This window comes from Anopheles stephensi, chromosome 3 (genome assembly GCF_013141755.1).
Source record: "Anopheles stephensi strain Indian chromosome 3, UCI_ANSTEP_V1.0, whole genome shotgun sequence".
Lineage (NCBI taxonomy): Eukaryota > Metazoa > Arthropoda > Insecta > Diptera > Culicidae > Anopheles > Anopheles stephensi.
The window spans coordinates 73,278,578-73,291,063 of record NC_050203.1 but is presented as its reverse complement, the minus strand read 5'-3'; the positions used below and the strand labels follow the sequence as shown (position 1 = coordinate 73,291,063).

At 47.6% G+C, this 12,486-nt stretch overlaps 1 protein-coding gene across 10 annotated transcripts in view; it reads right to left on the bottom strand.

Moving 5' to 3' along the window:
• LOC118510673 (rap1 GTPase-activating protein 1) overlaps positions 1–12,486 on the bottom strand; it is a 169,045-nt gene that overhangs the window by 91,942 nt on the left and 64,617 nt on the right. The window contains exon 1 of one of the 10 annotated variants that reach the window (XM_036052832.1): positions 5,125–6,407. The exons of 6 other annotated variants lie outside the window; for them this stretch is intronic. Coding sequence is in view for 2 of the 4 variants with exons in the window: in XM_036052827.1 (XP_035908720.1) it covers positions 4,314–4,387 (74 nt within the window). In the remaining 2 variants the exon portion in view is untranslated. Of the gene's footprint in view, positions 1–4,313; positions 4,700–5,124; positions 6,408–12,486 lie in introns of those variants that run through there. 3 more of the 10 variants (XM_036052831.1, XM_036052827.1, XM_036052828.1) reach the window with 3 other exon arrangements.

Below are 12,486 nucleotides of genomic sequence, written 5' to 3'. Positions count from 1 at the left end.
AAGGCACGTACCAGCGGCAGCAAAGAAACCCGCTAGCCACTCATTTCCGTGGTGTACGGGCGAATATTTTATTCGGATCATCCGCTGAAAACCTCCTACACACGTACGTACCAACATTCCATCGGAGTGCTGGTGCGGCTCCGGATTGCGAAAGCTAATGCCGCCGGTCCGTTACGGTGCTACCGGTGCAATGCGCGTCGTAAAAAGACTGTGCATTAATTAGCACATCCACCATCCGAGGGGGGGGGGGGGGGGGGGGAACACCGATCAAACCTCCCGATCACACGGGTGTGAGTGGTGGATTACGGAGGTTTGCGACCAGCGCAAGGACGAAAAGCAATTACTAACCTTAATCCCGATGTAATCACCAGGTCAGGTGAGTCCCCCATTGGCATCTAACAGAAGCAAGGATGTGATCGAAGGTGAATGCGATACACACCACCGTCGGTTCGCTCTCTCTCTCTCTCTCTCTCTCTCTCTCTCTCTCTCTCTCTCTCTCTCTCTCTCTCTCTCTCTCTCTGGCGTCCTGCCTTCTAATCGAATCCCGCCGGTAGCGATGAGGGAAATTAATGTAACTCACAGCATGCGTTCCCCGTATCCTGCCAGGAAACACTGGACCGGAAAATGGGACACTTTTGTTTGATGCAATTTTTCCTACTTTCCCCTTCGGTGTAACCCCCACCTGTGGAGAGCTTCCCCGGCTGCTAGGTGGCAAGTGAGCAAGGTGGCACTCTCCCTTTCTAGCTAGCCAGCAGGATGAAGCAGGCAAATGTCTTTCCATGTTCACACCTCACAGCGACAAATGGGCCTGCCGGAACGAAACGGAAGTAATAAACATCAACGATCGGTTCAAAGGCAGGAACTGTAAGGCTCGGGAGAGCGAACAAAAAAACACACATACACACTGCTCACTGCTGGTGTGCGTTCGAAAGAGTCCCATGTCGATCGTAAATTTCGACCCATCGATGCATGTAGAAGAAGCCGGAGTGAGAGAAAAAATATATTGTCGCCCCGGCAGGCGATAAAAATCTATTCATTTGCACCATTGCATCCTGGCCCGCTTGCTTAAAACACGGTATTGTCACCCTGCTGCTGCTGCTGCCAACGGCTGCTCTATCAGGCCTCTGATAGGCACCGATCATTGCACAGTTAATGCTTCTATCCCATTTTCCGTCCAGCCAATAGCCGGGCTGTCAGAAGCAGCAAACGGTAGAGTGAACTGTCTATCTTTCCTATTCCATTCCAAACGGGAGAGCTCGAACAAGCTGTTACAGGACACTCGAAGCGAAGCGCATGGAAACATAAAAACGAAACAAATGGAGTTTTGTATCCGATCTCCATGCCTGGCAGGCTGCCACGACAGCAATTAGTCAAATATGAATGCACGCCACCCGATCAGGGTGTCCTTATTTTACGACTCCGGGAACCGAGAAATCGCGTCAAGAAAACCAAACGGAAATCCGTGAAATGGAATTCGTGATACTCGGATAAGAGCACTACTCCGACACACAACAAAAAGCCCTTCAATATGTCTCTGGCGCGGAAAAGCGCCCATTCTCGATTTATGAAGTGTTGATTACTTTGGACTGTAATTAATTACCCCCACAGTGTCCGGAACCGACCGGGTGTTTTTTGTGTGCTTGTGGAATAGGGACGCTGAAGTTTCTGAATGTCCTCCTGACGCCCTCGTCCCCACAAAATATATCCCAAGTGTTCGATTAATGAAGTTGACAGAAACACTTCACACGGTTGACTTTAGCCGCCGGTTCGGTCGGTTTGATTAATGATCTTTGTCTAGGCTTCATTTCGGGCAACTGTTGCACGACCGATCCACCGGACGTGATTCCCGGACCCCCCTTCCCACCATTCTGCTGGCAATGTCCAGGAAACCAGTGCTTGCTCCAACCATTGTGCGGAGCAGTGCTCCGATGGTGACAAATTTATTAAACTACCACAATAATGTACGACTGCTGCTGTTCCCCTCTTGCGCTTTCACAGTCCAAGAACTCAAAGCAGCAAATCAACGATCGGTTGGTTTCCCCCTTTCGCTCGGTTCGATGCATTTCTTAGGGTAGGTCGGAATTTTTATACACACAATGAGAAATGGCCCACCGGTTTTGCACATTAGCGTTTGAGCTTCTGTTTCGCTGCGTGTGTCGTAAGTGCTCGCCAACCTGTCTGGTGCGGTTAGAGATCGATTTCGTTCGTGGTGGATGCGAACTAGCAGCTTAGGCATCTCTCGTGGCCTCGGAAACCTACGAGCTCCGTCCATTCTTGGACTGCTCCCGAACAATGACGTCTCGTGTCGCGTGGGAAGCTGGGCCCCCGGGGACTTCGGTGCAGATGCAACTCGGTGCAGTTGGTCTCACTATCTCTCTCCCTCCCTCCCATAGGTGTTCACTCAATGGCGAAAACACAAAGCCACCGCAGAAAAAACGTTGAATGGCGCATGAAAAATGGCGCTGTAGATAAGTTTTCATAAATTATAAGCTAAATCACACACGAGCTTTTGCAAACGGACCGCGACCGGACGCACTCAACTGGCACACACACACACACATATGCCCCCTTCCCCGTCTTGAGCTCCCTCACCAATCTCACAGTCGGGTGTAGGTGTTTGGTAATGGTGCATATTGCAGCCGGAGCAATTCTTAACACCTTGCTTCTCCCTCCCCTCCGCCTGCCTGGTTGACGCATTGTGGCTGCTTCCACCGGTGAAAGGAGATTGCGTGGCGCTCACCGGGGACGACATTAATTGGCACCGAACGGTAGAAAAAGGAGGCACTCTGAAATGTGTGTTTTATTGGCCGATAAACACAAAGCAGCATGCCACCGGAGTGAGTACATACTGCCAGCCCACAACACCGTCGATCTGTCAAGGATGGGAGAGTAGTTTTGGTTTTTAAATAAGAGCAACCCGCATAATGGAAGGTGATTGCACCCTTGGGAACCAGACAGTGATAAGACACCTCACCCTTCGGACAGCGCTCTCAACTCATTAGGATATTGATGTCATCATCATATGGAAAGTTAAATGGACCGATACTTCATACCATCGAGTGTCCGAATGGCGTATAAATACTTTTTATAATTAGCTTCCCTCCGTATCCTCTCCTTCCTATTGCCACCTCAGATCAAATCTGTTTTCCTGAGGCACCAGCAGTTCAACAGTCGCCAAATGTGTCTACCATCTTCGCGGTTCGCTGATTCGGATCCGTCCAACGCCCCATGGAGTAGTAGTAGCCGAGTTGGAGTGAAAAGTAAAGAAACGCCTGACGGTTTGGCGGTGTAAATCTTGCGAAATGTGTTTTTATGTCTGCACCATTACTTCGTTTAGGCTTGGAAATGATGATGATGATCGGTAGTGAGGGAGTATATTCAACCCCCTCGGTGACCGTCACCGCTACCAAAGAGACGTCGCCCTCCCAAAAACCGTCAAAATAAAAAGAAACCTGTAAAATCGTCCACTGACAGATAATGATCTGCTTGGCTCCAAGAGCTCCATACGTTTGTTTGCAATGGTGGTTTCGGGAGGCCCGCTGTTATATCTACAGCTGAGCGGAGTAGGTGTTGCTCAGCGGAAAAATTTCTGCTCTGTTTTTATCCGCTTTCATCGGCGTGAATGATGCACCAAATTTAGCGCAACGCGATCGTGGCATTAACTTCACGCGCCAAAAAAGCCCTGAGCCACACACGGCGATTACTTCACAACGGCGCTAGAAAGTGAACGCAAACGACGCGGGAGTCGGTTGGGTGCATGCAAGACACATAAACCACTTCTTACGATCATCAACCCCAACCAGCATAATATTGGAATGATCGCGAATAAAGCAAAGAGGATATGTTGAACGTTGTAAACAAATGCCTAAAAACACATCACAACACTAAATTTTGTTGACAAACTGGATGTAAATGAGAAGCGAAACACTACCCGAAAAGGCTTTCCTTAAATGATCAATTAGATGCAATAAAAACTTCAGATAAAGCATCAATTCCCCGCCAAAAGCGGATGACGATAATGAGGTAGTTATTTGAGACCCGGGTTCCTCAACAAAAGCGGAGATAGCTTTGATGACAACCTACAATACAGTTAATGCTACAACGGATGCAGGCAACGTCTACACTACTGGCAACTCTACAGAAACTCTGGAGATTTCTACAGGACTCTACAGGACCGACGACACTACGGACCAGCATCGGTGTCCTTCTTCCAAGCATTACAATCGGGGTGGAAGTTGCCGCCACAACCAGCAAAGCGCCTACGACGACCGATCACTACTTGATTGACGAAAAAGAGGGTTAATTGTACATACAGCACGCGTTTCATGTACCTCTTGCGAGCGACCAGGCTGTACGATTCCCGGTGCCCAGCCGTGAGGTACTTCATTCTGTCGTCCGTGGACGGTGGTATGGGGCTGTAAAAATGATGATACTGCGGCGGATGCTGCTGCTGATGCGGTCCTGCGTTAGCCCTTCCTGCCTCTCGCAGTCGGCGGCGCCAGCGACGCTGACCAAGGCTGGCCGGTGCCGGGGCCGGTCCTCCGGAGGGCGCCGGAAGGGTAACCAGTCCGATCGTGACGTCGCTAATGATGATGCCGTATGGAGACGCTCACACCCCGAAACCGTGATGCAGATGGATGGATGGATGAGGTAAAAGCACGCCGATAAGATGGCACACGTGCGCGACACTTATCTGACACACAGGCGGTGGTGGTCCCACACTCAAGGGTGAAAGTGAGAAGATGTGTTTACGAGTTTATGACTTTCGATAGTGATTCTATCACGGTACTGTGGTTCGTTTTAATCGTTTCTTCGAAGGGTTTGTCGTGTTCGAGCGATCGCATTGATTGAACCTTAGGTATGTAGCACTGTCATACACCGACACAGCACAGAAGGGATTTGGTCGAGTCAGGCAAAGCGAAGTACGGTACGGTAAACGTCATAGCAAACGTCTGACCGGTGAGTCACATGGGTGATGCGTTAGTAGTGAAGCAGTTGCGCAAAAAGCGAAAGCCCCCAAAGCGCAGGATGAATCAATGCTTGCCCGTTAGCTTATCAAACTCTGGCCACTTCCGTGGACCAATCACGTACACACACACACACATAATCATTCAATAGACTCACTCACTAGACAAACTCTGCCGCTTCCCGGGAGATCGTCGATCGCCGGATCGAATTCTACCCTCAATCCGTCACTTTGTGCGATCGGTTATGTGTTTTTTTTTTCTTCTTTCGTTCGACAGCTCTTGCCTCTTCGGGCGTTCGTGGTTGTGGGCTATGGTGGCCGTTCTTTGCTCTGGATTCTGTTGCTGTTGGTGCAGGCAGGTTTTCATAAGTCACCGTTCAAAATTGAACGGCGTGTTGCTTCACCTGTCGTCGTCCGGTGCACACACACACATACACAAACACACCAACACACACACACGATTCAGCGACGCGTCTGGCGTGTTGAGCGGGCGAAAGAAAAGCCACCGCAATCGCAATCGTCTCACGCGCCCCGTGAGACAGTATCGATTTTATCGACGACTAAATGCTTACGCGAATCGACCGCACAAATTGGAACGTCGTTCACGTGGACGACCAAAAACGCACACACACACACTGCTTTTCACCACACAAGTACAACACTGTTCGCACCCACAACACTCGACGTTACCCGCAGAAACGTCTTGAAAGGGTTGGCCTGCATTAAAACACGCACGCAGTTAGATGCGCGGCCACTCGTAGTAGTTAGTGGTGCGGTTTACGGGTTTGTTGTGTTTTGCCTTATTTCGATGAAGTCGACTAAAACAGGTGGTATAGTAGAGCTGCTAGTGGCTCAGCTCACCAAAACCCAAAACACGAGCCGGGGGGAAACACGGCAACACATCCACATGGCTCGGAGCTTTTCATCGGAGGTCCCCCACAGGCCGGGGTGGACAAAAATCGCGAATCACACGGCCACAGCGGTACACACACAGAAGATGCAAACCACACACCACACTTCGGCGCAAGTGTTTCTTGCGTTGCGCAGGCAGGCGCAGGCGGGCTTGTACGTGATCTCGATAGAAAACGAATAAGGGGTACGGAGTGCGTTACGAATTCAACTGTAGCGCTATTCACTGCACCACTTGGTACCAAACACACACGCACACGCACACTTGTTTTGTTTGCGACTTGGTGACGATGAGCAAATTATCAAACTGGTCACTGTCTGCGGGCACGACACGTTCTTCCTTATTATCCGACGGTACGTACGGCGAATGCAGAGTACAAGTGTCACCGGGCTGGTGAGCTGGTTTCAAAATTCCGACCAAAGTGACGTCGTGCACAAACTCGATTACGCACAGGCGCGAACGCAACTTCAAGTAAAACCGACGCACGCACGTACGGTCCGCTCCCTTCGACGCTTGCAATGCGAATGAACGGTGAAGCAGGCTTTTGGAAGAACTCGCCGCACCGAGAGGGGATGAAATGAAAATGCACCCGTAGCGTAGCGAACGGCTCATCCGGTGATGAATGCAGAGAGCGCAGCATGAACGGCGTCATGAGTGAATTCATTCATGCGGTTTGTTTTATTCAGAAGAAGGACAGCATGGCTGGATTGCTTTTAATGTATGTTTTGTAACGAACAAATTTGGTTTGATGGAATTGCAAGTAAAAAATATCTGTTTCGTTTTTAATTTTATGTTGCGAAGCTACCTCTAGGAGCTTTAAAAGGTTTATCAAAATACATATTGAACGTTACAATACATAAACAGCTGCAAAGCTGACTTCAACAATTTTTAGTTGAGTAATTGCCTTATGCAAAATTTTGAGAAATAAATAATCTTGATTTAACATTATTACAAAAATAGTAATAAAATAAGACAAAACCTTAGATAAATCGGAGAAAATTTTACATGTCTAAGTTTAATAATTTCCTTATGGATAATTCAGAAAGTTCTTCAAAGAAATAAGGATTCTTAGTTTAATATTATTTAAAAATTATTTAAAAAGTAGGACCGTAGTATTAACCAGCGCCAACATGCCATAACGAACCTTCAAACCCACGTGTGCGATGTTAGGGGTTCGACACCTTTGCCACCGGTCGACCCGGTGAATGAACACACAAGTGCACGCGAATGAACCAGCAACCGGTTTTTGGGTTGCGCGATCGAATGTTTTGATAAAATGCTTTGATGGTGTGCAATGATACTAAACTTAAGTGATATTTTAATTAAGTTTTAATTAGTTTTTTGCCCCCAATCTGAGATTTATAGGGGGTGTTTGAAATTATGTTACTGCCAAATTGAACATTTATTTGTGCCGTCAGAATCAATGGCTAGGGAGTAGGGAAGAAACTGCATTGCTCATAGCGATTTGGTTGACGGTTTATTTTTTTTAATAAACCAGATAAAACTACAGCATAATACCGAATAATTTTGAATGAATCGAAGCTTCATTCACATTGAATGAATCACTCTTAAGGCCTTGTCAGCTATTCTGATTAGTTTTACACTTGTTGTATCTCTCGTTTGCTTAAGAAAATAATAAAACTCCTTTTAAAAGATACCTGCCTTATCGTGAAATAAATCACGCAAATAGCAATTATCACGAGAGCCGCTCAGAAGCACCGAAACCAACTGCCACAGGTAACAAATTGCCGCCAGCAGCGTGCCGGCATCAGTGCAGCGCAATCCGTACTATGGCCGGTGGTTAATCCTCGGGGGAAATCACGTTGCACTCGTTAGAATCGAAAATTAATCTTTTCTCATTTCTGCCTCGTTTTTTTTTTGGTAGCAAAACATCCCTTTTTTAACCCAAAAACCGTTCCCCTAAGTCTCTCTAAGGCTAACCCTCTAAGCCACACACACATCTATTTCCGATCGAGCGTGCCGAGAGCAAAACAATTGCTTCCAAATTATCGTCCTATCCAGCAAATGACAAAAAACCAACAAATCAACAGCAAATCGTCGTTCTAGCGGAAGGATGACGTGCGGAAACAAAGAGCTCACAACCACGTGTGCTGTGGAGAGAAAGCCCACAATCCCTTTACCGGCGCTCTCGAAAGTGCGTGCCCTGCACCCCATCATTCACGGGCTCGGGCTGTCGCAGCAATTGGCTGTGAGATGTTTGCGCACGAATTAAGTGTTTCGGGGCGGCTTTTCGATCGATGATGAGCTCTAGGGGGCTTTTTTTTGTTTGTTTCGATGGAAAATGGTGAAAAACAGTGGAATTAATTGCTGTCGGTAAGCGCACGAGGTTCAAACGGAAGTAGCGATGAAGATTCACCACGAAAAACGAAAATTTTCCCGAGACCCAGGGCGAGACCGTTGGACGGGCGGGAAAAGTGAAACGATCATCAGCAGTTCATAAATAGCAATTTTCGATCACCGGTCAGAGGGATTCGCGGCACACCGATCGCTGCAGAGATCTCGTCTCGACCGACCGCCGGGCCCGAGCATCGTGGACGCGTTGATGATGGAAATCTTCGGAAGCGATCGAAAACGGCGGCATCCTACGACCAAACACGTGTTGCACATCTTGATCAATCTCGCTGCGGGCGGTCGGAGGCGGTTCCGATCGGCAGAAGGTAAGTGAGAGTGAATGATGAAAGATCAATCTCGTGATGCGAAAGTAAGAGTAGTGGTGGCGCGGACATTAAATCTCCGGACGGTCGAGGAAGCTTTTCAAGGGGGCCGAACACCTGCCGTGTGGACGTGTGTGATGGCGCGCTTGTCGGAAGATGCTTTCTACTCGTTCGGGAAAATGGTGATCAATCCGGTTGGTGCGTATGTAAATCGATCGGCCAGGGTTCAAGTTTTCCCCTGCCTAACGGGGGCATTTATGGTGTGTTAGGCACAAAACGAAGAACATAATTACACCCGGTGGAAAATGAAAAAGGGAAAACTGCTACTGCTGGGAGATGACCTGCCACACTCCCCGGGAGTTGGGCAGGGCTCAACTGCTGACTGGTTTAGGTCTGCAAAAAAATGAAGGTTGAATGTTCCACATCAAAACAACGCTATTGTTGAGGAGCTCCCAAAAGAAATTCTACCAACTTTTCTCATCTTAACACTCTTGAAATAAATTCCAGCGCCACTTTTAACCTTCAGATGTCCTGTAAGATGTAGAACACAAAAATCTTGCACTTTTTCGCACCAAAAGTTTTCGCACATTCACATCTGGCTCCCTGAGGGCAGAACGCGCCCGAGATGCGCTGCTCCAACAGTCCAGAGCAAGTTCAATCACCAACGCTGTGATGGGTGAAGAAAGTTGAGCAATTATCATAAATTTACTGCTCCTCTTCCACTGCTGGGGCGGGGTGGCGCATAAACTGGACCGTATTTTGCGTATGTTCATCGGCCGATTCGCACCATCATCCATGCGCGTGCACATTATTGCTGCAAAATCCATCATCAAACATTAATCCCCGCCTGCTTCTTCCTGCTGTCCGGCTCTGCGGTCCCTGCGGGTATATGGAGGTGTGTCTGTCTGTGTAAGTCTGAAGACCGCTTGTCTCGGGTGTATGGTCGTGAAGATGACGTGTTGTTATTATCGTTTCCTATACCCACGTAGCCACGTATGTCTGGGACATGTCGTGCACACAACAGCATAAACTGTACGACGACCTCATCATCAATCGCGCCCTAATCACGATACCCGGCCCGCAGTAGCGAGCACGACCGTCGCCAGTAGACGACGGTGCCCTTCAGCGATACCTCGAAATGGACGAAATTAATTTCTAATGAAGGGTTTGCTTTAACGCTCTCTGTGTTTTTTGCCGATTTTTCCGAAGAGTTTCCATCATACACCGGAACGCGTCTGACCACACGAGCAAATGGGAAGTAAACATTCCAGCGTAGGAAAAATCTCTCGCTCTCCTTGTTCTCCTGTAGTGTGCGAAGTTTTCGCCTCCAGGAAGCATCGGCCAAAAATCAACAACACTCCAAACACAAACACGCTGTTGTATGTGTGCACGCTGAACAAACTCACCACTTCCTTGCGGCTATCCGTGCTGTGGATGTCGTCACGGGACCACCACCGCCAGTCCAGACCGGGAGGTTTGGGGAAAAGGCACCTGCCGATGAATTTTGCTGTCTATTTGTCTTGACGGCATGCAATGCACCATCGGTTTATGTGAGTGAAGTGCGGCTGGTGTGCTTTTGCTAGAACTTCGACACACTTCGTACACTGGGTCCAGGTTCTATGGAGTCACCCTGACTCATTTTGCACTAAACCTTCCGGTCAAAACTGATGTTAGGATTCGTCAGAACTACTCAGAGGCTCTATTAATGAAGACGGTCTAAAACGACTTCACAAGCTTGATTGTCCGGTGTCTTCCTTATGACATGAGCAGCTCACCAGAGCCTGGCGATGTGAAATCGATGCACTATTACTATTATTATGCAGGATCCATTGTACGAGGCCTGACTCCTTCTAAGAATCCTGGTTCCTAAGAGCCTTGCCGGGTCCAGGCCGGGTGGTAGATGCGTCAGCGACCGGGGTTGAAACCTTATCTGAGCCGTTCCCCCACAGTGAGGACTGTATATCTATGTGGTATCAATATGTCTCCAATAATAGTCCAGTAATAGCAGGCATGGCCTTGGGAGGTCGTTCGCCTCCCAAGATAGATATCCCAGAAGATAGCGCCTTCTCAACTAACGAACAGCTTATAGAATATGAATTTTCTATTGCACTAAACCTTTAAGTTCCTTGGCCTTTCAACTCAGAATTCCTCGAATTGCATAACTTGGTTTTCATAAAATCAAGTCTAATACTGGTGATGAACATTTGTTGAAGACCGATGTCCAGACTCCTCCGAACCATTCAGCGGATCTGTTCAAGTAGGTCCAAAAACACTTTACAGGCTTTGATTGTCCGGTGCCCTTTCTCATGACATGACTAGCTCACAGGATTTTGGTTATTCAACATCACTCTCCCAGTAAGACGGTCATTGTACAGCTCATAGGGCTCGGCAATGGGCACAAGATTTGTTGGGATGTCCATAAAATCATAATATTTTTGCCATCAAAAGGCTTCAAATTTTTTGTCTATTTCTTGGACATGACCTAAGCGAACTGGCTCTTATTGGCCACTTTTCTATAACTCAATCAAGTATATCTATAGCACCTGGAGGCACTGTAAACACCAAGGTCCGGAAATAAATTCACTTCCACAACAGCAAACAAAAAAAAAGTAACGCAATGCAACAGCCGGAAAGAACAGGAACTCAATTTAGAAGAACCAAGAAGCAACAAAACACAATATAAAACATTCACCGCAAAACGAATGTATGCAGCGGCACACAGACCCCGGGCACGTCGTCATTCCATAGGTCGCGCGGTTCTGCGAGTGCTTTGTTGACCATATTTTCCGTCTAAACGTCCATATCCGTCTGCCATATCTGCGGTCTGCATAGGGAAGTCGGGAAAAACAAAAAACCCTTACGTCACCACGCTGCGTGCCGGATATGTGTGTGTGTGCCGATGGTGTGTGGCTGAGGGGAGGTTATAGTTTATGGTACCCGTGTATGGAAATTGCACGTCGCTTGTGGTCAGTTTTAGATCTAACAAATTATTCTCCCCGCTTGTGGTTGGATTTGCAATTGGAAATAAAGACAAAGCAAGTATCCAAATCGTTGCGAGTGTTAGCGCATTGCGTTAATCAAAAACTTTACGACAGGTTTAATTAATTAGAGGAAACATCATTAAACGTTTTGCTGGCCCGGTGTACACCCGCCGAGTATATTAACGCCCAATCGATGGGAAATAAATTATTGGAAGCTTTATCACGTACTTACTCAAACAGGACTGATACGGGGGAGCGGAAGTAGATATTGCCCAAACCACCTCCAAAACGGAAAAGTTGCCCACCATCACCACCACCGAAGGCACGGTAAAATTTGTTACGAAACTTAGCCAAACCACAATTGGCCGGAGCCGGCAGCAGGAACCGGCCTAAGACACAGAGAAGCTATTCCACTTCAACCAGACAGTCTATGGTAGTTCTAACGACAGTTTTGTTGGTTAAGAAAGTTTCCATCAAGACGTTCCGCTTTCCACCTCCCACCAATAATGCTACTCCAGGAAAAACTAGTACTCAAACGACCCGATAACAAAGATTATGTTATAGGAAGCGTGTGTCTTCCTCTGCCGGGGGACGTACGAAGCAAAAGGGGATGTTGTTAATAACTTTTAATGATCCCAGAAGGGATCGTTTGGTTTTCGATTTTCCGTGCCAAAGTTTTTAGCACGCACTTGCAACTTGATGATTGAATTCTGCAGTGTGCTTCTTACAGATACTTCAACGCCATGACGCAACTGACAGCTAAAATCAAAATAAACAAGTCACCATCGAGATCAGACCACACACACACTCGTACACGGAGGTGCGTTCAATTAAGGCACTTAATAAGCCATTACCATAAGATTATTTGCCGAAGATCTTGACAGTGGATAGATAAAATTGATTCCGAAAGGTGCTCTGTCACCCATAAAAACTGTCCACATCTCTATAAAAGAG